The sequence below is a fragment of the Battus philenor genome, unplaced genomic scaffold (genome assembly GCF_028537555.1).
Source record: "Battus philenor isolate CCGP_79_NKW_IND1 unplaced genomic scaffold, ilBatPhil1.0.hap1 SCAF_13, whole genome shotgun sequence".
In the NCBI taxonomy this organism is placed as follows: domain Eukaryota; kingdom Metazoa; phylum Arthropoda; class Insecta; order Lepidoptera; family Papilionidae; genus Battus; species Battus philenor.
In genome coordinates this window covers 15,386,743-15,412,218 of record NW_027181675.1, presented here as the reverse complement: position 1 = coordinate 15,412,218, position 25,476 = coordinate 15,386,743, and the positions used below count along the sequence as shown (strand labels likewise).

The window sequence follows — 25,476 nt, the reverse complement described above, 5'->3', positions numbered from 1 at the left end:
AAATAAAACACTCGTGATGCATTTCATTTAATGCAGGTTACAGCACGTGAACAACAACACACATACTTCGCTACTATCGCGGCTACAGTCGACGTGGTCGGTGTTAGTACTGTCTGTACAAAAACACTAGAATGTAAAGAAGGACTAGAATTGAGAAAACGAAACTCTTTGGTATATCAAAAGTATTACAAAAGGTCCGCGTGCGGTCGGAAGCTTCACGGGTAGTTTGTACGCTCTATGTTAATTTGTTCCGAGGCGACGCCAAACCGCGCCGGCTATTAGCAGATATCGCACTATTTGTTTATAATCGCTTATATTTTTTTTAAATAAATATACGACTTAAATAGTAACTAGATTATGATAACTAAAACTAAACTAAACGCTATTCGTTGCGATGGCGCCCACCGCCCCCGCGGTCTAAGCAAACGTCGACAACTTCTAAGCGGACAGTGATCTTGTCACGAGATAACAGATGGCGCTGATAATATTTCAACTGACAGCATTAGCTCGGTCTATGCGGTGCTGTATACAAATTCAAAAGTACAGCTACAGAATATCAACATCTCAGTGTTCGTTTGTGCGTGTATATGTGTGCGTGTGTGTGCGCGCTGAAAAATCTCGTTAACAACACATGGAACATCAATATTAATAATTACACACCCGGCTCAAAACTCCCACCTATAGTACCTTCTCAAATTAACTACTGGGACTTGAGCCAAGACTTATATTCCATAGAAATGGCCGTCGCGGCGAGGGCGCGTGGGCGTGCGCAGCTGGGTAGGCCTTCGTTATCTCTTACGACATTTAATCCTAAATAATTTCAATTCCTTAAAGTTGCTCCCCATGGACTGGACAGTGCGTGCAGATGGCGCGAGTGCGGGTCGACTTGCTCGGTGCAGCGCACGCCTCCGCTAAATATTAAACATACCGTGCGCGTCTACAGCTAACGCGGGTCGGCTCAAAGAGGGCCGTTGGTAATGTCAAAGAACCACTCCGTGCAATAGCCAACAAATACATTGAACAGCAAAACATTTAGACAGCAAGCAAGTTACACAAACACGTCGCGTCGCGGTGCAGCGCGGAGAAACGGTTTGCTTATCATCGATAACATCTGCGAGGGATCTAACGCGCACTAGGTTTGCGACGAAAGGGCGGCGACGCAGCCGAACTTAAATCGCAGGGTAATAAATCAGATATTATTGTTTGTAGTCGGGTAACACTGTATGAAGGTCTTCAAAAGTGTAGAAAGGGATAGAGCGATGAGGAGTGAGTGAGAAAGCAATGTGTAATGGGCGTGGTGTTCACAGCAGCGCGCAACGGCCGAAGAACCGTCGCCGGCGGCGCTGCTTCTCTTCCTGTTGCGGGTGCTTGCGGATGATGCGCACGAGCTGCAACACACAAGTCACTCTCTAAAGCTAAACTTACTGCGTTCTTGCTCCAAACAAAATATAAAATACAGTTATCCTATAGCAATTAGACAAGGTCCAGGTCTTGTTCCTCTTGGGCACTCCTGCTTTGAAATGGTGAACGCATCCCAAGCCAAGGTATTCTCGACTTGGACTGCATGTACATTTGTGCAACCAACCTATGAACTTCGGCTTCTTAATGCATTCAATTAACTAACGTAACAACTCGAGCCGAGGATCTAGGCAGCTCCCTCGAGTTTAGCTACTGTCAAAGCGAGTTTATTAAATGAAACAACGTGTCTTCAGTACCCGAAGAACAGCGGCCACTTCGTCGCGTGCCGCGCTACCTTCAACAATATCTTAAACTGTGCTGTGTCCATTTAGAAATGTCAAGGATAGACCGCCTTCATTTGCATATACTCATATCTAATTGTTGCAAGTGATCACCTCGTGGAAGGCGGCGTCGATGTTGAGCGGCGGCTCCTTGGCGCTGGTCTCGATGTATGGCGCGGCCAGCTGGCGCGCCAGCTCGCGGCCCGCCTCCTCGCTGACGACACGCGCGTGCACCAGGTCGACCTTGTTGGCCGCCACCAGCATGGGATACGACTCGCTGTGACACAACCGCAGTAAAATTATTATATGGGCAGTGTGTTGGCCGGTAGCTCAGACGAGACATTCCTAAATACACATTGAGTGATAGTCCAAGCCAACATCCTTGAATTCCCTTGGACCACTCAGAGCGTTTGCCAAAGCGACTTGGCTTTTAGTAACTTGATACCTCTGTTCTACCATCATACCCTGCTTCTCACTGATAACCAATTGATTGTTGTATTCAATTCTTTAGCAACATTGTGAAACTGGAAGCATACAATGTATAGACTAAGTAACTACTACAATAAATTGAGAGTCATCTTAAATCTATTGATCTAAAACACACTTCTTTGGTTCTGCAACAAAAATTAACTTTTGCTTCAAGGTCACAACGAATGCCGCCTCACCGGTCCTTCACGCGCAGGATCTGCGTGTGGAAGTGACGTATGTTCTCGTAGCTCTGCACATCGGTGACGGAGTAGACGAGCAGGAAGCCGTCGCCCTTGCGCATGTACTGCTCGCGCATCGCGCTGAACTCCTCCTGCCCCGCCGTGTCCAGCACTGCCAACAAAAGTGGCACAGTCAAACACTTTATGCCAGAATTTAACTAATGCAACAACTATTTTGCAATATCAAGAATGTGTTACAAAATAAATCAGAGCTCAAAACAGAGCGGATCATCTCACAACTATTGCATACAAAACTTTTAAAAGTTCTGTATAGAAATGTCTTGATACATTGCTTTAAATGTGCTATAAAAATATTAATGATTAATATACAACAGATAATACTGCATATTGTATCTGTCAACTTTTCTGAGAGCTTAACAATTGACATCAATTGCTGTACCATCTAGTATGCACCACTGGCCATCCACCTCCGTGTGCTGTATGTATGAGTCCTCAATGGTGGGGTCATAGTCTGTGACGAACAGCTTCTGAAAGAACTGGATGGTAATGGCGCTCTTGCCCACGCCACCGTCGCCCACAACAACCAGCTTTACCTGGGACAAGTAAAAAGGGATCCAATTATTATTTATGACAATTATTTTTAAGACAGAAAAAAACATTGAAACATGGTAAAGCATAACTTTTTCTCATCTTTAGCTGCACAGTGTAGTCTAATAGAACACATACTTTTTCTCTGTTGATGGTATTATTATTAGCCTAAGAGCTTCTACAGCTTCATCGGAGCTGAGTTCATGGAGCAGAAGGGCCCGTGAACTTAAATAGAACACATGCTAATTGTTTATAAGTATAATTAATAAGCTGCAGGTTGGTGTTATTATTCATCAACATAAATATGTGCTATAGGAGGAAATTATATGAAATATATGTAACAATCATGGAAAATAGCTTAGAATTTAAATTGAGTAAATTTAATATTATGTAAACATAAATAGTGATAGATAAGGCAAAAAAGCCAACCACTGCATGATGGCAGTGATTGAAAACAATTTGGAATATTAAAAAAAGATGCAATCAGATAGTTTCTTTGGCTCAAATCAACACTAACAATTTCACTGGCTATATGGTGGTGGAGCACTGAATGTGTTAGCCCAGATGTATTTGCAGTGATCAAGTTACTTTTGAGTGCTGTATATTTATGAGAGATCTGAGCCAGCGGAAACCCACCAAACGACTCTGGCTCTTTTAGTCTTTATTGTTATATTGTAATTATTTAATGACACTTTAATTGTGTGGCAACACTAAAGACAGTCATTGATTGCCAACATTTGGAATCATTAAGAATGAAAACAGCTCACTGTGTAGGTATAGGCCACTGCAAGCTAATGAGATATTGTACACTTTTGACCAATACATAGGTTGCTTGCAATGCCTTCATGTTAGCAAAGAAATAAACACATACTGCTTCTATGAGGTTATTTAGAAAATAATTTCAACTAAATTCATGTAACAACATTGTTTAAAAAACAAATGTCCGCACATAACAGATAATGTGAGCTATGATGTTTTATAACTTAATTATATCAATGATGAGTAACTTATTTAAGCATCAATTACTTCCTGCTTTTGTTGTGTTATGGTAAACATTAAAAACTTATGGTAAATATGACAGTTTTTTTACAAGTAAATGTTACAGATTTAACAGGCCTCCAATTAATACTAGCATTTAATAATGCAGGGAAAAAAATATATTATTATATCATTGCTACTAGAAGTCTATTATTACAATTTCAGTAAATATTGGCATTATAAGATAAAATAACAAAATGTTAATAAAATTTTGTGATAAATATGCCACTTCTTATCATGATTAGAGAGATATTTATCAGGGAGTCTAATTTATCTTTTATTATATAAACAGTATAATATAAATAATTTAAAAAATTGCTAATTATTTTGTATTTTCAATATTCGTGCAGTAAAACTATCAAACTAGATAACTAGTAAATAGAGAAACTAATAATTATTTAACAACCAATGTATACCATGAAAAAATAACACTGTACTGTAATATCGTTGTTCCTTCACAAATGTTCCAAAGTGCAGCTAATCAAGCATTTCCTGTTCATTGGCACTGAAATAGAGTTTAGACGAATTGTAAACAACTCACAGTGGGAAGATTCTCGCTCGGAGGTCCGGGCCGTGTCATTTTGGTTTGTAGGCGCGCGCGCTCACGGAGCGTCTGCTGCGGCTGCGAGCGGAGTGCGCGGAGTGCGCGGAGTGCCGGCGGGTGGGCGCGGGTGGGCGCGGAGTGCACACAGGTGAGCGCGGCCGGCGCGCTAACAATTAACGGTGGCTACGCATCGTGGCGGAGTGCGGCGTACGTTCGCCCACCGCCGCGCTTGTGAACTGTGATCACGTCTGTGATGATAAGACAAATCGGCAGGAGGACATTAGAGAAGTGTTATTGAATTTACAATCATCGATAAAAAAGATCACTTATGTGCACAAAACATTGACAGCTGTCACTCACAGCTACGTTACGTCAAAGACAGTAGTGCAATAACATAGACAAAAAGAAAATTGTACTGAACAACGAGCAAATTTATGCTGTTATATTGTATTAAATGCAATAATAAAACTTTTAAAGGTAAGAATAACAATAATAATTAATAAAGCTTTTTATTTCATACTCTTCTATGGAGGGTGATTTTTCTGGAAAACCTAATTCTTACAGTGGACTTAATAAGGCTGATATAATAATACATTAAAAAAAAATAGAATTAGCTGTCTCAATTAAAAACAAGTTTTTTTTTTTTAAAATTACTGAACTTTCTCACAATATAGTAAATAGAGATGCCGTCGAATTGCATGCAGTGGTCATCCTGAAGCATACCCGCGAGGGGCCTCGGATTGGGCATCACTTGTCGGTAATACCCGGTAAGCATTTCGTAACAAGGACGCCCGAGAGAGCCGAACCTCTTGTCTCACTTCGAAAAGCGTTAGAGCTAGTAGAAGACGTGGCGGAAGAAACGTATGACGAACAAATAAAAGTACGAGTATAGCCGCCGCCTTTGATGTATGATCCGGACTCGTTACCGACCAGGCCGCTTAGTTAGAAAATGGTGACGATGACGGTGTGCTGACACGAAGACAATAAGTCATCGTACCCTTGGTTTATTGTCGTCGTGTCTTAATATAATGCGACATTTTAATGTACCGAATATAAAAGTATAGTAGGTGGCGGCACCAACAACCAAATAATTTGTGTCGTCCCCGTTCTAAGATCTGGGCGATTTTTATTAGTTACGGGTCGACATGCAAGTCTGCATTGCTTAAATGGCGCGCCTGTACCTGTACGCATGGACCTGTACTGTATGACCTGGAGAGTGTGGATGAGGCGCAGAGTTGCCCGAGCGAGGGACGGGCTTGCACAGCTCTGTTTTGAGTTTTATAAAGTGTCACTTTTTGACTGTAACATTCTACTCCTGCTGCTTAGCAATAGATAGAGGCGGCCAAGAACAGAGATCCACTGCCATTAACGAACGAATAATTTATCAATTGAAGTATACTATAACACACAGAGAAAACATTAGCTCTGCGCACGATAGACCTTTAGGTAAAGAAATTTTGTTTACTGTTACAATAATCGTAGTTTAAATATAAATATTATGTTGGTGGCGGTGCGCGCCAGGAGCGATCTCGTGTGCGAGGTTTGAAGGGCTGGCGTCAACTAGCTGCGCCGATCGGGGGCAGCGGCCGCGGATTATCTTGGTTACAGTCACGACACCGCGGCGAGCGATTCTGGATGCTCGATCTTGTTTTTGTTCCACGTCTATGAGTTCGTAACACTAAGTGTACACGTATATACACTTACTCTTACATACCAAACAAATACGGTTAAAATTGCGATCAACGCATGCAGTCACACTAACATCAAATCATTTTGTTTATACTTTGCGATCTTTCAAAATGATGCTCGTCTACGCTGCAAAAAATATATTTTTTTATTTTAAATTTCTAACATATGTTATAACTTTGAAATTTTTTACGTTACAAAAAAGTTTAACTAAATTATCTGCAGGCAAACGCTTGTAGCTAGCGACCTATCGTCAGACCGCATCGAGCTCAAGAAATATTTTCATCGTAAACAGCGAGGCAGTTAGATTCGGATTCGAAGACAGGTGTTCGGTTAGACCGTCCGGCCCCAGCGAGCGTCTCGTTTGTTCTTCTTTTCAGCCGATAGATGCCCGCTGCAAAGATTAGGCTTCCCGCTACCTTACGCCGTCGTTCTTCTGCAAATTCTCTCAACCTCCTAAGCTGTCCCTCTTCTTGAATGGCGACCTTGAGCCTTCTCATGAGAGCGGTCGTAAGCGACATCTCGGATGCGTGTGTCATTACTAGCAACACACATTGCTCAAAGACCGTTGTCTTCAGGTCTTGCGGTGATTTGGTCGAGAAGATGTTTCGGAGCTTCCGGAACACTACTAACCCGATTTGGATTCAGCGAGTGGCCTCTTTCTCTAAGTTGGATTTACGAAGCTGGACGATTTTTCCCAGGTATATATAATCGTCTACAACTCCGAGCGTAGCGTCGACGACAACTACATGAGCAGGCACGGCATGGACATTAGACATTAACGTCATCTTGTCCATATTTATTTTAAGGCCTACTTGTCCAGAAACCCTACTGAGTTTATCGAGTATTGTACCCAGGTCCTCCTTAGTCTCATTCATCGGTGACCGTTTCGGAAAAATAACGTCTCCCTGTCTCACACCTCTTTGTAACTGTATTTGTTTCGAGCTCTGGTTCTGCAGGCTGATTGACATGGTAACGTTTTTACATGAGTACTTCAACATCTGGATGTACCGATAGTTGATCTGGCATCTTTGAAAGGACTGCAACACACCAAAAGTTTCGACCAAATCGAAGGATTTCTCGTAGTCCACAAAGACCAGGCATAGTCTTCAGTCTTCTTTATAATCAGCCGCAGCGTATGAATGTGGTCTGTTATTAGTCTTTACGGAAGCTGGCTTGATCGGGAGGCTGGGGATCATCAAACCTGCCCACGAGACATTTTGGTTTGACCTTTGAGAACAACTCGCAGTCACGGCACACAAGTGAGATGGGCCTTTTAATGAGTCTTCAGCAAGATATCACCCTTTTATGAACAGCGCCACGACACTTCTGTTCCAAGACGTTGGCCTCTTGTTTTCGTTAAGGACAGTGTCAAACAGCTACTAAAGGCCTTCGGCTCACTCGTACCTCCATCCTAATCTTTATCTGTTTGCGAGCCATGTTATGTATAGCATCTGTTTTTAAACATTATGCCGTATCAGGCTGTAGATGGTAGGTGAAAAGAAAACAGCAACTCGGCAACAGAAGAAAAATGTATTTAAATCAAAAGGACAGGGGGCAGAAGGCCTGGTCTGACTTTACACCGCAGCTCGGTACTCCCTTGATGGTGGTGGTAGCCGGCCGCACGATCTTCTGGGACTGATCTGGTTCTAGGCGGTAGCGGGTTGAAAGGAGGAGCGCCGGCAGTTGGCGGGATGTGCTCGTGCTGGTGCGCGGTACGAATAGATTCAACCTCAACGACCGTAGGTTATTCTAAGTATAAAACTCGCAACTGCGAATAGATGTCACAGTTATATACACATGTATACATATGTAAATATGTGTGCAATTAGCTCCGCTGTCAGTTAACCCGGAGGTGACATGAAGGAAGGGAAGAAACCATAAGCAGTTGACGTCATTGTTTACTGTCAGAACGGAGATAAAAAATTTAAAACATTGTAAAACAAAAAGAGAAGAGATAAAAGAATAAACAAAATTAAAAATAATAAGGATTACATAATGATGGAACTATGGACACAGACAAAATACTGAGCGCTGGCTTATAGCGTTTCACGTGTTTATATTTTTTTGCTTAAAATTTTAACTAAGATATATGGGACGTTAATATGCAACGTTACAACATATCTAAAAACCATCCATCATAATCTTTAAAAGTCATTCTTGTATTTACGTTAACTACACAATTACTTAAAATTTTAAAAGAAATTCAATAATGTTACACTAATAAACCGACCTGACAAATCACCCGTGAATTAATCGTACAAAGGCGTTGCCATGACGACAGGATTGGCAAAATGGCGGATCTCGCGTGCCTTCCCGCGCTTTCTGTGTTTTCCCGCCTCATCGATCGCGCACGTTCCGAGTCACAAAGCATCGTCCAACATTATCGTGCTGCCGTTTAAGCAAATATCTTTTAAATATGTTAACGATCAAAAGTTTCTTTTAGATAATATATAAACCAACAGATAAATTCCATTTATTTTCAAATTCTCTGTCACAAAATAAGAAATTTATTTTATTTTCGTTTTGGAAAAGAGATTAGTTTTTGAATGACTCTTTGCTTAGAGTACATTAACCGCCTTTTATTATTTTTTAACTGCTAGACATTTTATAATTAGCAAAAACAAGAGTTCTTAAGACAGGAAAACGATGTGATAATAATTACACAAATCGTAAAGTCCTTTGTTTAGTTTTTTACACCATTGCAATCTCTGTGCAATATTTTCGTATATCAAAAGTTTTTCTTAGTCCGTAAATTAAAGATCGTAATAAGAAACAATTAAAGTTCAATATACCAATGATAATTAGGAAATAATTTGAAATTAATTTAGAAGCGGTGTTCTTTCACTAACTCTCTTAAAAATACTTTTTCTGCCTAACACTGGACTGATCTCATCAAAACTGCTAGTGACAGTTTACGGGCTACGTTTAGGCTACGTAAATGAATGCTGTCACTCCGCTAAACACCGAACTGCATGGCGACGCGTAGCGAGAGCAGCGGGGGCACCAAACCGACAGGAGCACGACCACGACATCCTGACAAGAGTGCATCAATGTGAAGACTTTAAGTAAAGATATAACAAAAAATATACACAGTACTTGTGTTCTGATTCAATAATTATGCTTTTGAAAATTTAAAGTACATGTCAGACGAAAACAAAGGGTTAACCGTTCCTTGAAAAGTAATAAAAAGGCTTCGTTAGGGAGACAAGAGCGTATCGGTAAACATACGTAAGAGCTTACGTATTTCGAATTCGGGAAGTTTCGCCGCGGACCCTCCGGCGCTCAGTACGTCCCGGGAGCCCGACGGAGCGGTCGCGTGTCACGTCGCGCCGCGGTGCCGCGGGTTCAATGCACTCGCATCAATAATACAGTTGCTTACAAAGCGGCAAATCTGCGGGAAAGTGTTGTTTTGACATGATTACAATTAATCTCCGCTGAGCACTGTTGAGCGGGGCGCGTGGGGAGCAGCGCGCGGACGCCGCGGCGATGCGCGCCGGCCGGTGAGTGGCGCCTGCTTATTGAGTAATGATAACAGTCCTCCAGGTATTGCGAGGTGGGCGCGCGTCGGCCCGCGTGGACCCCGACGACAATGATTGACGGATTAATTAGACCGCGCCGCCACGTATTACGACCAGTAGCTGTTGACACAAATTCTATAGTTTCTTTATTTTTTGCAATGTGGAGTTTTAATGGATTTTTATATTATTTTCATTCTTTAATAAGAATTTTATTTTTGTTACGTCAGTGCGTTAGAGCTCTTTGTTTTAAAATAGTTTTAAGTGTGTAAAAATGTTCATAACAGGCGCTGAACCAGGTGCCTTTGTACAATTTAATGAGGTTACCATAACTTTGAACAAAGAACTGATTTCTTCCTTTGACGTCTGCACTGTAATAACTGAGCCAATGTGAAAAATTTTTGTATATTTCCGAAAATTATATTCAAATTCCGAAGGTAAATTAAGAGTTATTGGCGCCCAACGCGGGACTCTGCTGTTTTATACCGATTTATTTGTAGTGTTCATGCAGGCCGTTAGCTTATGATAGAACATTACCGTTTGTGCGTAAACCTTGAAACTTCATTAAATTATGACCCTGTTAATTAGCAATTAATCGGCGTAAGTGAGGAGCGCGACATGCGCCGCAGCGCCGCAGCCCCGCTTGCTGGCGGTTAACGTTCGGTTCATTTCTTTGTTGCTCTCGAGGTAACGACGTCGTTACGTCATAAGCTTACGCGGTCATTGTGGAGGGCAGCCTAGTCTTTAGTGCCATACTTCCGGTACTTGTCTTGTGTAGTACAAGAACCAAAGTCCAAATTATCTAATAATACATGGAAAAAACTATAAAAATTACAATCATATAGAATCGAATAGTTTCCGCATACATGCGAAGTATGCAGTTCTAGGCAGGCCGTGTTCATGCAAGCAAACATCTTCGTCTCTTCACTGGCTGCTAACGTAACGCGGACCGGCGCACTGGTTGTACCGGAGGCCTTACGCCCCACTTGCTGCTCCCAGGTCCCGACGTCACTTCAACTTTCGAATCCGCTGTGACCAATGAAGCGCAGGTCGAGAGTCCACGTTGCAGTGTCGTATCATTTTTAACACGCATGGGTTGTAAATTTTCGCCTTAGGCAATGAGGTATATTGGACAGTAAGGTGTTTCGTAACTATCCCAACTCAAAAATATTCAAGGCTTATTTGAAGCATCTCCTGATCACGTTTGAAGTAAAAAAACTGCGTTTGCTAACCCGCGTGCCGAGCGAGTATCGATATACACACACTTCACAACAGACAAAAAGACCTGGCCGCCAGTCACCGGCAGCTCCCCTATTCCAAGCGGGGGTGGCAGCCATGGTGAGCCGGGGGTACTAAGAATCCCGAAGTATTTTAGGTGGTAGGAATTCTACATAACTCTCTTTTCTCTCCGTAGGTAGAGTATTTTGTTTTTACGGAATTTCCAAGGAAAGCTACGTCTTTATATTTTTTATTGTGTATTAAAATTACTACTTTTGTACGGGAAACACCTCGCCTTCTCAAGGCAAGTCGAGGTCAAATGATATCGTAACCAAATTGAAAACCTCTGCAGTGGTCCTTAGTTGTTTGAGGAGATCCGGAAATCCACCGGCGGACAATTAAATCCTGACCTAACTTGTAGTCCCTTTTAGTCGTCTTCTAAGACGTGTTAAGGGTATCTTAGTCGTATTTTCAAAAAACCGTTAAAGGCCATCTACGAGAAAATCACAATGGTCGCGAGAACGTGGTGGCCTACTTTATAACGTGTTGCGAAATAGTCGTTTGAACGGCATTGTCATGGTCACTGCTTCGTATCAAGTGCTGACCACTAAATACTAACAATAGGCCGCGGCAATGCGCAGCACCGAGCGGCAGGGCGTGCCTTATCGACTTCAAATCGCACGAGAGAGCGGCGCCGAGTGCGATTAGTATTAGCATCTTCTATCGTGTGAATCGACTTTTTCATTTCATCAACGAATTAAAGAATCGGGGAAATATCTCATCGCCAGAGGTTTGGACGCAATACGCGGAGTCACGGCCCAGCGCCTTGAAGTTACTTCAGTAATTATCCAGGTAGCGTTGCATTTGAGAAAGCGATGGATATATCTTTAGCCGATAACCTGCTGACCCCTCTGCGAAGTGATGCCAAAAGTCGTTGCAATAGATCGCAATAAAAATAATTATTGTCTAAATTTTCTTAATTGTTATTTTCTACCCGCCTAGTAGATTGTGCGTTTTCAATAGAAGAACTGTGTGGACTGCAGTGATCTCTAATTAATTCATTTCCCGTTAGATCGAGACAGTTTTGAATGTAAAACTTATTCTTATTTGTTTGGAAACCATCAGCTAACGTATTTGTTATTAATTAACAAAGGAGGAAGAAGTAGCCATTATTTTTTTTCTTAATAAAGACTCTTTATATTAGTTTATTATTAGTCACTTTGTCGACCCATTTCTCTGTCTCGATGGAAACTGCCGACTCAGCGGAGGACGCTGCCCGGCCTCATCAGCGACGTCTGCGCGCCCCCGCCCCGCCGCCTCGCCTCTTGGGGTGGCTCGTTCGGGACGAAATGCTCTCTATTTAGATGTACAAATCTACTAATACAGGCGCGTTGGTGTCCATGGTATAATTTCATCAGCGGACAGTCCGTTGAGCAATCGACAGCTGTCACAACTGGTCAGTCACATAGCTTCCATGTACCAATCGCACATTCAGGAAGGGGCGGACTTTCTACCCTTACCATGATGGTAGGGGAGGAAGGTCTTTACCGTGTCATTATTTCATATGAATTCAAATTTCTCAAAAGTATCCCATCATGCGATGCGCCCCAATTCTGACTGGTATTGTGTCATCAGTCAAAAGAGTGGAATTTCAATTTGGTAAAATAAATAAAGTAACTGCGAGAACTCTGGCGTCCGGACGAAGTCTAGGCTAACACTTTGCATCCCTGTAATCCCAAATTCGACAAAGTTGTGAACGCCAACGAGCACACAGTTATTGAAGTTATCTACTTTAGATCACGTGTAGTGTATACGACAAGAGAAGAATATCAAAAGGGCCCAACTTGGGAGAAACTGGAACCAAATGAGCTCTCCTCTAATGACAACCTTAAACTTAAAATCTGCGGAAGTTCTAATGGCAAGAAGTGCTACCTACTCCGAGAAGATCCTCAACAAAGTCAGTTGCACTTGTTTCTGATCCCTGTCACAAATGTTAAACACATTTGTAGCCATTAGAGCAATTAATTCCCAACTCGTGTTATTTATTTTTACTAGATTTGGTTTAAGAAACTTTTCAAATTAACTAATCGCCTGCGGTGGGCTCGCGTAAGGTGATAACGTCCGACGGTTACTGCACTCGACAATTTATAAACAACACTTATCGCACGATGCGGCGAGGGACCCTGCCCCCGTTTATACTTCGCAAAGCCGAAGGAGACGGCCCGCGCCGCCGTACGCAACCCTACCGGCGCCCGGGGGCGTTCACCCCCCGCGCGGGGCGGCGGCCCCGTGCACCCGATAATTCACCCCAATCCTCCGGTGGTTCCGTCTCGTACTGATCTGTTAGATTATTGCGGTGGATGAAATAGCAAACTGATACAAATAAAATAGTTACTCATAGCATATCAACTTGCATTTGGATCTTCATAAGTCTTCACAGTTTTCAAAGCTTTGTTGAAGACAAAATCAAAGTTTCGCAGATGTTCTCCTTTGTTCTCTACACTAAACTGTGTTTATGTAAAAATACGGTTCAACTCAAACGAAACTATCACACGATAATTCGAATTTATTGGAAACTTTTATTGAATCTCTTGTTGTATAAAAATGTACCTTTGTTTTATTTGGATCTGTTTATATATTGAAAAAACTACAGCTTGAACCATTAGGTAACTTACTTAAATCTGTAACAAATGGTAACACGGGAGACACGACTGGCTGTTGAAGGTTCATCTTGTTTCCGAGTCAAATCCAATTTGTCGTCCCGCCGCAGCGCCCCGCGCCGGCTGGGGACGCTCCCTCGCGTCATGCGCTGAATTTAAATAAGAGTTAAATTTTAAAACTCATGTTCGTATAAACCCACGAATCTAGACAATCACTGCGCTCGATATGTTTATATTCATTTGTTAGAGAAGGCAAAGATAATGAGATGCGTTGAGCCAAATCTCGCGTTCCTTCGCCGCGTTATATTTCCGTTGTGATCTTTCAATAAATATTTATAATTTTATTACGCTCCTCTATGCGACGTATAATAGTTACGCGCATTGTCAATCCTCACTTTTATAAATCAGCCTTCCTTTATCATTAGTATCCATGCAAATTCGCACCGTCATAGAACTTACGTAGTAACCAATATCCCATTTCTGATTCTGTAGCAAATCAGACAAAAAATGCAATCATGCCTAGTTGTAATAATGTCTAAAACTGCTCTAAACTACCCCTTAAGTAAGTTTTTTTTTATTTTGGTCTATTCCTCAGATACGTTTATTAATTATCTGTAGGTATAGTGTCGCTGTTGATGGCGCTGTGATCGTGCCGTGTACAGTCGCACGGTTCAACTGCGGCAGCTTTTAATGAAGGGTTTGTGCGGAAAAAATATTAGTGCCTGTGCGTGGTCAATGCGGTGGGCGGCATTACGGCGTGAAATAACGTTTTATTGCGTCCCCGCAACCCGTTACGTTCAAGTGTGAGTACGCAAACGTGTAGCGTCGCGTGCGTCTGTTTACTTAGAATGCGGCGTCACGCGAGCGCTTGTACTCATGACGCTCCGTGTAAATTCACCCACCGCACTCGACACAATGACCGTATTCATACCTCCCACAAAGAACCTTCCGCGCGCCCCTAGCGTGACTAATATTTTTTCTTTGGTTAACTTTGTGTTGCGGGGGAAATATTTAAATCATGCACAACGTTACTACAAAAACCAGTTTCATCAGCGGGCTGGTCATCTCCGCCGATAAAATGTCAATCAAATTTATAAGCACGTTGTATAGCGCTCACTCCGAGATATCTAGATGTTTTCGGTCTGGTCACGGCAAGCAATATTTTAGGCAAACGATAAGATTTCATGACCGAGCTGCGTGAAGTTCTTAGATGCTGTGTAATGTAACTAAACGGAAGTCGATAGATTTCACACGAGATCGATATACGCTTAGAGTATAACGTCCTAAACCGCAATTGATGCATTATTTTATTAATATCCTGAGATATTTTAGAATTGATAACGCTAACAAACGGCGCACTGAGGAGCAGTACGCACGCACACACACGAGCGAAGGCTCCCGCATTTAATTACTTTCTACCCCCAAATAATAAAGATCAAAGAATGCTTTCCTGGCCGGGAATATTCTTACATCATCATTTTTTCGGAGCAGTTTTGCAAACAAGTCGACCTGGTGCTCCACACATGCCGCTCCTCAATTAAGTGCGGCGAGGTGACGCCGCTCGGGCGGCACCCGGGCTTCGCTAAGCGCGCGCCGACGAGATAAGCGCCCCCCGGGAGGGGCGGCCGCCCGCCCCCCGGTCGGTGCAGCGGGTGCGCTCACTGGAGCGCTTCCATTCAAAGCCAGACTCCGCTGTAATTAAAATGCATAAATCACGACAACCGGAGTGCCGGCTGCCGTCGCTTGCCTGTTCATGTGTCGAACGCGACAGCGGCTGTAGCGTTCGATACATGAACACGCTCCGTGGGAGGTGCTGAGGCTCGCAATCGGCTAGGTAAAATCGGTATCGGTAAAATCTGTGAAACAACCGCCTCCTGACACTTTCTATTCGAAAAAGGAAACGTATACAACATTTCTGTTATAAGTGTTGATTTATAATCAACTTATAATTTAACCCTTCTTTGCATGATTTTTACTATTTTTTTTAAAATAAATCAGGGTGATGTAATTAATGCTCTAGATTAAAGGAAAAATATTAAAAAAAAATCCTAGTGTTAATAAAAATATGTATTATGTAAAAAACAATATGATGGAAATTTACATCATCATGCAGTTTCACATATTTAGCCCGGTACTAAATAAATAAAAAAAGTTGTTTACTTAGTCTTCTTTTTTTTAGTGATAATTCAAAAAACAATAATTATTTTATTTAAGCACCAATTGACGCCACATTTATTACACGAAATTGTAGAATAGCCTTTACATTTGGGAAATTTGCACCGGGGTGACCCACCTACTTTTGGTCAATGTTCAGCACCATCTTTTCTTATGTCTTTTGGAGGTGGTGGAGCTGGAGAACCTTTTCTTTTTTTGATTGTAATTCTTCTTCTAGTACACTGGTACCAGGACGCCCTCTTTTAGCTGCTTTGGTGGTTCCTTTGTTGCATAGCACAAAGGACAATTCATTTCTGAATTGGCCCCATTGTAAGCAGACTCTTTTTAGGTTCATCACTTTCTTGAGCATTTTTTTTATAAACAATCCAAGAGTTAATAATAGCAAGATCAAATAGATGAAAAAAATACGCAAATACCACTTTTTAGACCCCATTTTTATATGATTCTGCCCAAAAAGCTATCCATGAGATCTACTCCTCCCATATGTTTATTGTATTCTTGGACAATAAACGGACAAGTAATATCAGTATGTATACCAGAATGATCTTGTGCTAGGAAATTTGATTACTGGCATATATAATAATATACCAAAGAACTTATACAAATCATATTCTGTAAATGATATAGATAAACTGGGATTACTCTGTTTTTTATATAAATTTGTCTCCTTTAGTAATGTTTTGAAAAAATCTTCAGTGATAAAATGGTGAAAACATTGATATGGAGTTTCTAGGTGTGATAGACCACCTGAAGCAGCAGAACTCCCCAAGAAAGTAATTTTATCTGTGTCACACACCAGATTCCTTTTTTTCCAAATCAAGTTTCTTTTGTCAAATGGAAAACTGGATGAAGACTGCAAATTAGATGAATTTGATGTGAGGGGGTTCTTGATCGTCTGGTTTTACAAGAGGAGGTTCAACGTCAGCAGTTTCATCCACATCGTCATCATCATTCTCCTCCTGCAACACTTATAATTTCATCAGCATCGTGGTTTTCATTATCGGAATCTTGGTCATTAAGGCCATCTTCTGAGAGCCAACCGCCTTATAACTTACAAAGATAATCTGCAATATCTCTTTCACTCAAGTTTCCCCAAAAAACAACATAAAATAAACATTTACAAAAAAAAAATTCCCATACATTACAAGTGAAGTTACTGCATAGTGATGTAAATTTCTATTACAACGTTTTGAGAAATTCATTTATAGTGTTTTGATATAAATTGTACATAAAATAACAAAAACATGAAAACAAACCTTTTTTCCACTCATTTTCATTTTTTATTGTATTTTATATCTCCGTTTATTTCCATAAAACAATTTAATATCTCGCTCCTTTCTTCCAGTTTAAACAAACAGCAGAATTACAAGTTCTAGGTCTGGTAATTCACAGTGACCTTTGCTATTTTTCGACAACCGCGTTTTGTTGTACGCAATAGTCGCTTAAAAAGTTGCGAGCAACAACAAATTTACGTTACAAGGTTTTTGAGTATATTTTTTTGTTGACTAAATGTTATGATGGAAATTTCCATCACCATGCAAAGAAGGGTTAACTACACTATTATTTTGTACATATGTATTTACGTGCAACTGTAAGTCTTCGATAGAAATAAATAAAATAAAAAATATATACGTTGTGCAATGCAGCTGGTGCCCGCGCGTCCGGACGCGGAAAGCGAGCGCTGCGAGTCGGTGCAGCCGACGGCGGCAGCAAACGCAGTTATTTGAGAGAAGATCGCGCAACGCGTTCTGCACTGAAACGTCAGAATTAATAAACGTCTCCCCTTTCAGGAAATTAAAGTTTACGTTTTAATTTTAAGCAACGAAATAGCCGCGCGTTTGGTTTTTGAAATCTCATTCGGCGGCGATTCCTTTTCGTTCAATTTGGATGTTTTTAACATTTTACTTGTTTAAATTTAGACAGGGATTGAAGACAATTTTAAATAATACATTTATTAACTAAATATCTACATTACGTTGCTTCACTGTAAAGTGAGTATTGCGGTCTTGTGGTAAACAAAAGGGATTTCCTTTTATGTGTTTACGTGTGGAAAGTTAAACGTTTCAGCCGAAATGTTTTAGGGCGGGGGCGGGCGAGGGTGCCGGGCACAAAGCCGCGCGACTAAAAAAAGGTTCGTCGAGTTTTTATTGGGGCGGCGCCGCGAGGCGACGAGTGCACGCGCACCGGCGCTGCGGGGCGACGAGTGCACGCGCACCGGCGCTGCGGGGCGACGAGTGCACGCGCACCGGCGCCGCCGCGCCGCTGCATCGCAGCAGCCGGCACGAGACACTTCAAACTTGAAATCCGTCTCCAGATGATCACCAGTCGCACAAATTATGATGATGTATACGTGTTTTCGCAGCCGCAAGAAACTGATTGAGCATTCTCTGCTTTTTTAGTTAAAATCATTACGTTGCGTGTTTTGAGGAGAATGTTTATATAAAATCTCTGGCAGCGCCAGACTTTGGACGGCTGTTCTTATAAGATTACAATAATAATGTATATAGCACTGTTGGCAGAAGTAGCCGTGGTGTAGCAACAAGGAGCGCTCCCACTCGAACGCTGCAGACACGGACTCCCGCTAAGCCGCGCGTGTTTAAGAATGGACATGATTATGTTAACATCACTAAATATTATTAGCGCAAACAAAACACAAAGAGCAGACGATAGTTTATACTGAGCGTCGTAAATACAGTTAAAGAAAATAAGTCGTCACAAGAGCATGTTACGAGAACGACACATATTGAAAGCACTCGCCAACACCGCCAAACGGCAGCACTGCAAGGACCGTCGTAGTTGTGATCACAATAACAAGTATGGTATAGATATACGTATGTGAGATAAGTAGATTCCGCATCTTAAAGCGGAATCCGTTGCATACGCACTCCTCTAACTGCCGACTCGTACGTCTAAAACTGAATAAGCCGTGTAACTCGAGGAAATGCTGCAGGTGACCTGCTCTGCCGGACTGCAGAAACCTTGTTCAGTCCCCTGATCTACTGAGCGTTGATCTGGAACATGAACGGTACGTGTATAGAGATTTTGTGATCAGCGTCAAAGCCTTTGTAAAACTTTTTTGCCAATTTCACCTCCAAAACGACGCCATAAGATCTTCAACGTTTCAATTTCTTTGTGAGTGCAATGCACGCACAGCGGCGTCGAGTACATCGCGTCAGAGTCGCTGTGCACCAGTGGCAGTGCGTTGTCGGCTGCGCGGTAACTTAGCACACCAGCGAACTTTCAGACTTGTGCAGTTATGTGGACCCTCTAAGCTCGTCTCACAAAGCGCATCGGCGTGGACGCTGAAGTGAACAATTGGCAGCCCGTCAATGGTCACGAATGCAGTACCATTTATGAAGCGTTCCAATAGAAGTTTTACATATTAGTTACATCGACCAAACGTTTTGACGGTTGGAGCGGCGGGGTCGCGTCCTCTCGTCAATATTTACTCGTTACGGCGGCTGGTCCCGGTCGAGCCCCTCCGTCCGCCGAGAGGGCGCGGCGTGCGCGGGCGGCGTGCGGGGGGGCGGGGGCGATGAGGGCGAGGGCGCTGCAGTTTTTGCCGGAAGCGCGTTTGAGTCCGGAGAGGCGCGCCATTATGGCTGAAGGGTGTTGAAATTGAAATTGCTCTGCAGCCACTGATGCCTATTTTTTTTTAACTTTTACATGATCTATCTAATGCTTACACTATATGAATTTTTATTAAATATAGATTTATTGTATTATTGCGTTACAAATTATTTTGATTATTATATGAAGAATATTTCTGAAAAGTGACGGTCACTGGTGATAGAAAGTATCATTATTTCAGCCGCAGTACGTGCGCTCCACAGCGTCCAGCGTCTTTCGATGACTTTAACGAAATCATCTGTTTAGTTTGCGAGCTGGTGCACTGCGCTGCCCTTGTCGGCCCTTGCTCTCCACTCACGAACCTTGTTTATAAAGGATAACAAATATAAGGGATAAAGGAAAATCATTCATTAAAACAGAATATGATAAAATTATGATTCATAATCAATAATCATATTTTAAAAGGTACAATTGTTATGCGTTGCAGTGGTGTCAACACCCGGCGGGCAAGCCTGCAGACCGTCAACGGCTGATCAGTGGAAACAGCAGTTTGTATGTGTGTCTCAGTATAGTGTAATAGAGTGTACACCTACCCCCGATTTACACGGTACTCGTTTTCGCTTTTACACGGTTTTACAAATATTTTTTTGTTTTAATAACCGATTTTATTACCATCTCTCACATTGTAAATATTTCTGCTTCAAATATCGAATCGGCACAAATAACTTCGAGTGATGGAAGTGAAATCGGACCTCGAAGGGATTCGAATCGAATCCGAAAAAAAGAATGAGAGTAATTTCTTTTTTGTTCTTCTGTTTAATGTATTGCAGTTAAATAAAAAAATAGTGTCTCCGTAATATATTTAATATTTTAACTTGTCAATGCATTTTTTAATTTTTGTGTACACCTAAAATAATTGAAAAAAAATCACAACTGTTAAATAGCAAAATCATACATTTTCTGCAAGTTTTTCGATTTACACGGTTTTGACTTGAAAATTTTTAATTTTTGATTTACACGTTTTTCTCCGAAACGTATCTACCGTGTAAATCGGGGGATAGGTGTATATCTATCATGTGGTCTGTGCAAATTCCTATTTTTTTAAACCGTTAATAAAATTGAATAATAAAAAGACACCGGGTGAACCGACAGTACAGTCGAGGTCGCGGGAAATCGCTGAATGTAGGCAGCGCGCGACCGGTCAGCGCTTCGATTTCTGCGAGAGATTTTCTGTGCTTTGGGCCGTGTGTCAGCTGACATGATAGTTGCTGCCCCCGTCCGCAGGTAGCATGTGGTCGTGCGTGGAGGCGGGCGGCCCGGCGCCGTGCGCGCGCGCCAAGCACTCGGCCACGCTGCTGGGCGCGCACCTGTACGTGCTGGGCGGACGCGGCGCGGGCGGCGCGCTACCGCTACGTGACTTCTGGCGCTACTCACTCGGTAACTGGCGCCCACCTCGCCCGGCCGGCCACGCGGCTACACACCAACCACTTTACTCAGTATACCTGTTCGCACAAGAGCACACATCCATTTATCAAAGTACAACACTAACGTAATCGTCATCATGTCAGCCAATAGATATGGCTACAGCTCCCACTTCGGGGCATTGGCCGCCCACAAAGATCGCCACGGTGACGTCTTCCTTGTAAACTATGTCTTCGATCGTAGACATGAATAAACCTTCAACTGTCGTCTCTTAAAAACTATAAAATAATCCTTAACAATAAATGGTTGTCTTATCACTATGTTCTTTGCTGACGCTGCGGACCAATGTCATCTCACGAACGCATCCCATAGGTCGGAATGTCGTTATAGTAGCTATAGTTAGTTTAGTTAGCTGGTTATAAAATGAAGCAAAACAGTTTCAAAATTGTCAATATTGAAGCGGCTGGGAGACGCCGCGGGGGAGGGAGCGGGCGGCGCGCGTGCTCCGGGCGGCGTCCGAGCGCGCGGAGAATCGGGTCGAGAGGCACTCGCCTTCGACGCCGCCAATTAGTGGCCACGGCTTCAACTGAGCTGACCGCGGCGCCGTGCTCGCTGCGCGGGCGTAGGACGACGCTAATGACTTGCACCGCGACCGCGTGCGGCCTCTTCTTATTCCCTCCAAGAAATGTTTCAATGCTCCCACTGCGTGTAGTCAGAAATGGGCATAACTCAGTTCAAAATAAATATATAAATCCCTCATCACTTGTTCCATCCGCTGTCGTGCGATCCCGCACGGGGACTCTAAGAATTAGTTGGACACGAGAACATGACAAGCGTCATCACCATCACATCTGTCAACAGACGCCCACTGCAAGGCATATGCCTCTCCTAAGGATCGCCTCGATGAGCAGTTTTACGCTGCCTGCGTCCGCCGATTTCCCCCGACTTTAACTATGTCGCTGGCGCACCTAGCGGGGACGTATCTGCCGGGCCGCGCGCACCGGCCGCACGAGTCGTGTCACAGTCGTTTAAGGTTTTTCTGTGACCCTATTTCCGATTCGATTGCAACTGCGATTAACAGATTATTGATTAACAGCGTGCTGGGAGAAATTTCGAAAAGTTCACAGTGGCAATCGACAGAAGCAGCTAACGATTCTTCGTAATATTGCTGTTGGATGGTTGTAGTTTCTCCGCCGTGCTTTTTGAGTCTTGTGGTGAGAGCTTCTGTGCGCGGCAAGTGACGTATAATTGTAAATATTTGCACTCGGACGCGTGCACCGGGGAAGGTCTGGTTAAGTCAGACGTGGCCGCGCGAGTGTGCGAGTGGTGGTGTAAGCGGCGCTGTTGCAGCGGCGGGGCGGTGGGAGCGCGTAGCGGCGCGGGGCGAGGCTCCGCCGGCGCTGCAGGAGCACTCGGCCACGGCGCACGGCGGCCGCCTGTACGTGTTCGGCGGGCAGGCGGGCGCCTGCTCGCACGAGACGCCGCTATGGATCTACGACGCTGAGGTGCGTGACGTGACGTGATATTAATATTATTCACTTGTTTAGACAGTTAAAATAAAATGAAGTTAGAATGAGAGTGGTCGTTGTTGGTCGTTGTGATCTATCCCGGAAAGAAGTGAAATTATAAGTTATTACATTGTATTTATGATTCACATCTCGTTCGTTGTGGCAAAAAATGTAAGTCAATTTTACACGAATAAAAATAAATTTAGCTGCTCAACAGAAAATTAATTTAGGGTTTGTCCATTTCCTCTGAATATTGGCATCAATTGATTGTCATATGAGTTGTGGCCGCGACCATTTTATTTGTCCTATGAAGAGTTGTTTCTGTCATGTGCAAATAAGGTGTAATTATTAGTCCAGTAAGGAGCGTTTGATCCTGCAGCTCGAGACGTGGCGCAAGGTGCCGGGCCAGGTGCGGTGCGGCGGGCGGCGGCGCGGCGGGGCGGGCGGCACGCCGGGCGGGCGGCGCGGGCACTCGGCGCACGCGCTGCCCGACTGCTTGTTGCTGTACGGCGGCTACATGGACCTACGGGGCTCCACCGACGAACTCTGGGCCTTCCATTACGGTAAAGTGACGGGTCAGCCGCGCAGCTAAGTCACAAGTATGCACGCAGTAACCGAGCGGTCGGTGCGCGCAGAGACGGAGACGTGGCGGCAGGTGCGGGCGGCGCGCGCGGGCCCGGCGCGGCACCGGCACGCCGCCGCGCTGCTGGCGGAGCGGCTCTACGTGCACGGCGGCCAGTGCGACCTGCGCGCGTGCGCAGACCTCTGGCACTACGACATCGGTGAGCACCAGCCCCGGCGCGTCAGCCTCCGCGCGCAAACATTACAAGAAAACGGCTTCGCAAGATCGGTCATCGTGGCGATCCTCGGAGGAGGCCTATGCTTTGTAGTGAGCTATCCATACGCTGATGGTGATGATGATCGAGTCTTCTGGGCCCGTCAGAAAACAATGCCCTCTCCATGGATGAAGTTTTCATTTTTTTAATATCCTCCAGTATTATTTGAACTGTATTGTAAGCACGTGTAGTCAGACATCAGATGAAGTTAAATGATTACCGATTAACAGCAACAACGAGCCAAATATTTGGTTAGGCCAGAGGACGCGCGCGGTCCGCCGCCACCCACGCGACGCGTCCGCGTGTCGCTGCGGCTTGTTCGTGTCTCATTATATTTTCCAAATCAATCATTTTTAAAATTGACCTTCCTATGATGGCTTCTTTGAACTTAATAGGAAGCTGGGAAGGCGCAGCATTAGTACACGTCGTGATCTAACAGAACACCACAGACAAACTTCGTCAGATTTGTTTTGAAAATAATTTTTACGAAAGTAGAAAAAACGTTTCAACGCTTGAAACTTTCTGCGTTTTTGTTAATTTGCTTAGTATTTACAAGATAATATAAATTTTAATGATTCTAAAAGTAACAGCTGAAATGACTTATGTGTCGCGTTCCCGGTGCGTTGCCGCAGTGTCGCGCGTGTGGACGTGCGTGCGCGGCGGGCGGGGCGCGCCGGGCGCGCGCAGCGGGCACGCGGGCCTGCGCGCCGGTGCGCACTTCTACATCTTCGGCGGAGAGGCGCGCGGGCACGCCACCAACGAGATGTGGCGCTTCCACTTCGGTACGCGCTTCTGCTTTGTCGCCTTTACTTTATTAAAACGTACCTACTCGTGTTAATAACCTGTATCGTTTAATTTGTCCAGCGACGGAAACATGGGAGCGGATAAACCAGGGAGTAAAGTGGCCATCGGCGCGCGTGGATGGGCGCGCGCTACTGGTGGGGGGCGGGGGGCGTGTACGGGGGGCGCCCGCAGTCCCGGCCGGCGCTCGCGCCTCGCGCCTCGAGCCACCCGGCGGCTTCCTGCGTGAGATCTCCAAGCTCTCCTCCTTCCACATCCGGCGAGCCACGCGTTGCTCGTACAGCGTCTTGGCCGGCGAACAGGACTCCACCGAAAGCCTCATACGATCGGAGCAACCGTCGCTGTCCAAGTCACGCTCCGCTTACATCATCGACGAGCGACAACCAGCGGATGGCGACGAGAGCCCCGCTGAGGGCGATCTGCCCGAGGCGTACCGTTCTGAGATGTCGCGGGAACCCATATCAGTGCCCGACTTTGCCGACATGATTCTGCCCACGCCGGTACTCTCCTCCGTCGAAGCCACCAAGCTCGTGTATTTAGATTCTGAGGAGGAAGAAGAGATGAAGAAACAGATGTCTCGGGAAGCCACTGAGAAGGCAGCGAGCGCGCACACGAGGGCTCGGATTGTAGCGATCCCTAAGTCTGCGTCGGTGCGGTTCACGCGAGAGCGCGCAGTGGACGTAGGGGAAGTGGGGGATGCGGGAGACCAGGACGCGGAGCTTTCGACGTCAGACTACGCCAGCGCGGAAAAAGTCAACAGAATATCTGGGGCATCGTCCCTCGGCTTCAGCAACCCGCACTACCTGGGTCCGGACGTCAGAAACTTGGGAGTAGCTATGACTCCGGATTCTGGCGTGGGCCCCGGCGACATCGAACTACAGGATTTGGGAGAGAGACGCGCGCGAAGCGAAACGAGAAACGGGGAGACCCAGCTGCACCTACTGCTGGTGGGAGGGAAAGAGCCCCCGCACCTGGCACTGTTGCAGAGCCCGCTGTCCATGTGGACGTACCGCCTGTTGTGAGTATTGGCTTAGACTAGGAAACTTGACGTCCATTTAGTGGAACTAGAAAGCGTTTTCTATTTCGCACCGCTGCGACAGGACCGAGGGTAGATTTAGGAAGCAGGTGAACACTTGCTCGCAGCAGTAGCTCATTCTGGAAGAACACCAATGACTCGATTTTTTGAGACTACGTGGTTTTTACCTGTGGCACGACCAATAACAAACTGTAGAAACCAGTTCATTCAGGCGTAACGTCCAAATTCTTTATATTTAGAAAACATTGAAAGTTAAGAACAAGCGTCAGCGCGGCGCGCTAACTCCCGGAGACTGCGGCCGGACTTCCGACTTACAGTGCTATTGTTTTGCTTAAGTTGTTTGTACTGTGCAACTGATATTTTTTTGTATTAATGGGAGTTACCCCACCTAGTGCAATATTTTTTTTGTTAAATGGTATGTTAAGGAATGTGTTTTGTCCCCGAAATGTTTTTTAGATCAGAAATGAGA

General features: G+C 44.2%; 2 protein-coding genes and 1 pseudogene across 2 annotated transcripts; 1 reads left to right on the top strand and 2 right to left on the bottom strand.

Moving 5' to 3' along the window:
• Positions 1-11: 11 nt before the first annotated feature.
• LOC137933216 (ras-related protein M-Ras-like) lies at positions 12-4,942 on the bottom strand. The gene is made up of 5 exons (XM_068777070.1): positions 4,575-4,942; positions 2,847-3,000; positions 2,405-2,558; positions 1,854-2,016; positions 12-1,388 (listed from the first exon to the last, which is right to left on the bottom strand). The coding sequence occupies exons 1-5, from the start codon at positions 4,611-4,613 to the stop codon at positions 1,302-1,304; spliced, it is 597 nt and encodes a 198-aa protein (XP_068633171.1). The 5' UTR covers positions 4,614-4,942; the 3' UTR covers positions 12-1,301.
• A 29-nt stretch (positions 4,943-4,971) lies between these two features.
• LOC137933215 (uncharacterized) lies at positions 4,972-25,476 on the top strand. Its single transcript, XM_068777069.1, has 8 exons — positions 4,972-5,054; positions 19,892-19,956; positions 20,689-20,841; positions 22,177-22,331; positions 22,714-22,897; positions 22,970-23,116; positions 23,803-23,952; positions 24,035-25,476. The coding sequence occupies exons 3-8, from the start codon at positions 20,694-20,696 to the stop codon at positions 24,991-24,993; spliced, it is 1,743 nt and encodes a 580-aa protein (XP_068633170.1). The 5' UTR covers positions 4,972-5,054; positions 19,892-19,956; positions 20,689-20,693; the 3' UTR covers positions 24,994-25,476.
• Positions 6,533-11,118, bottom strand: LOC137933513 (uncharacterized; annotated as a pseudogene).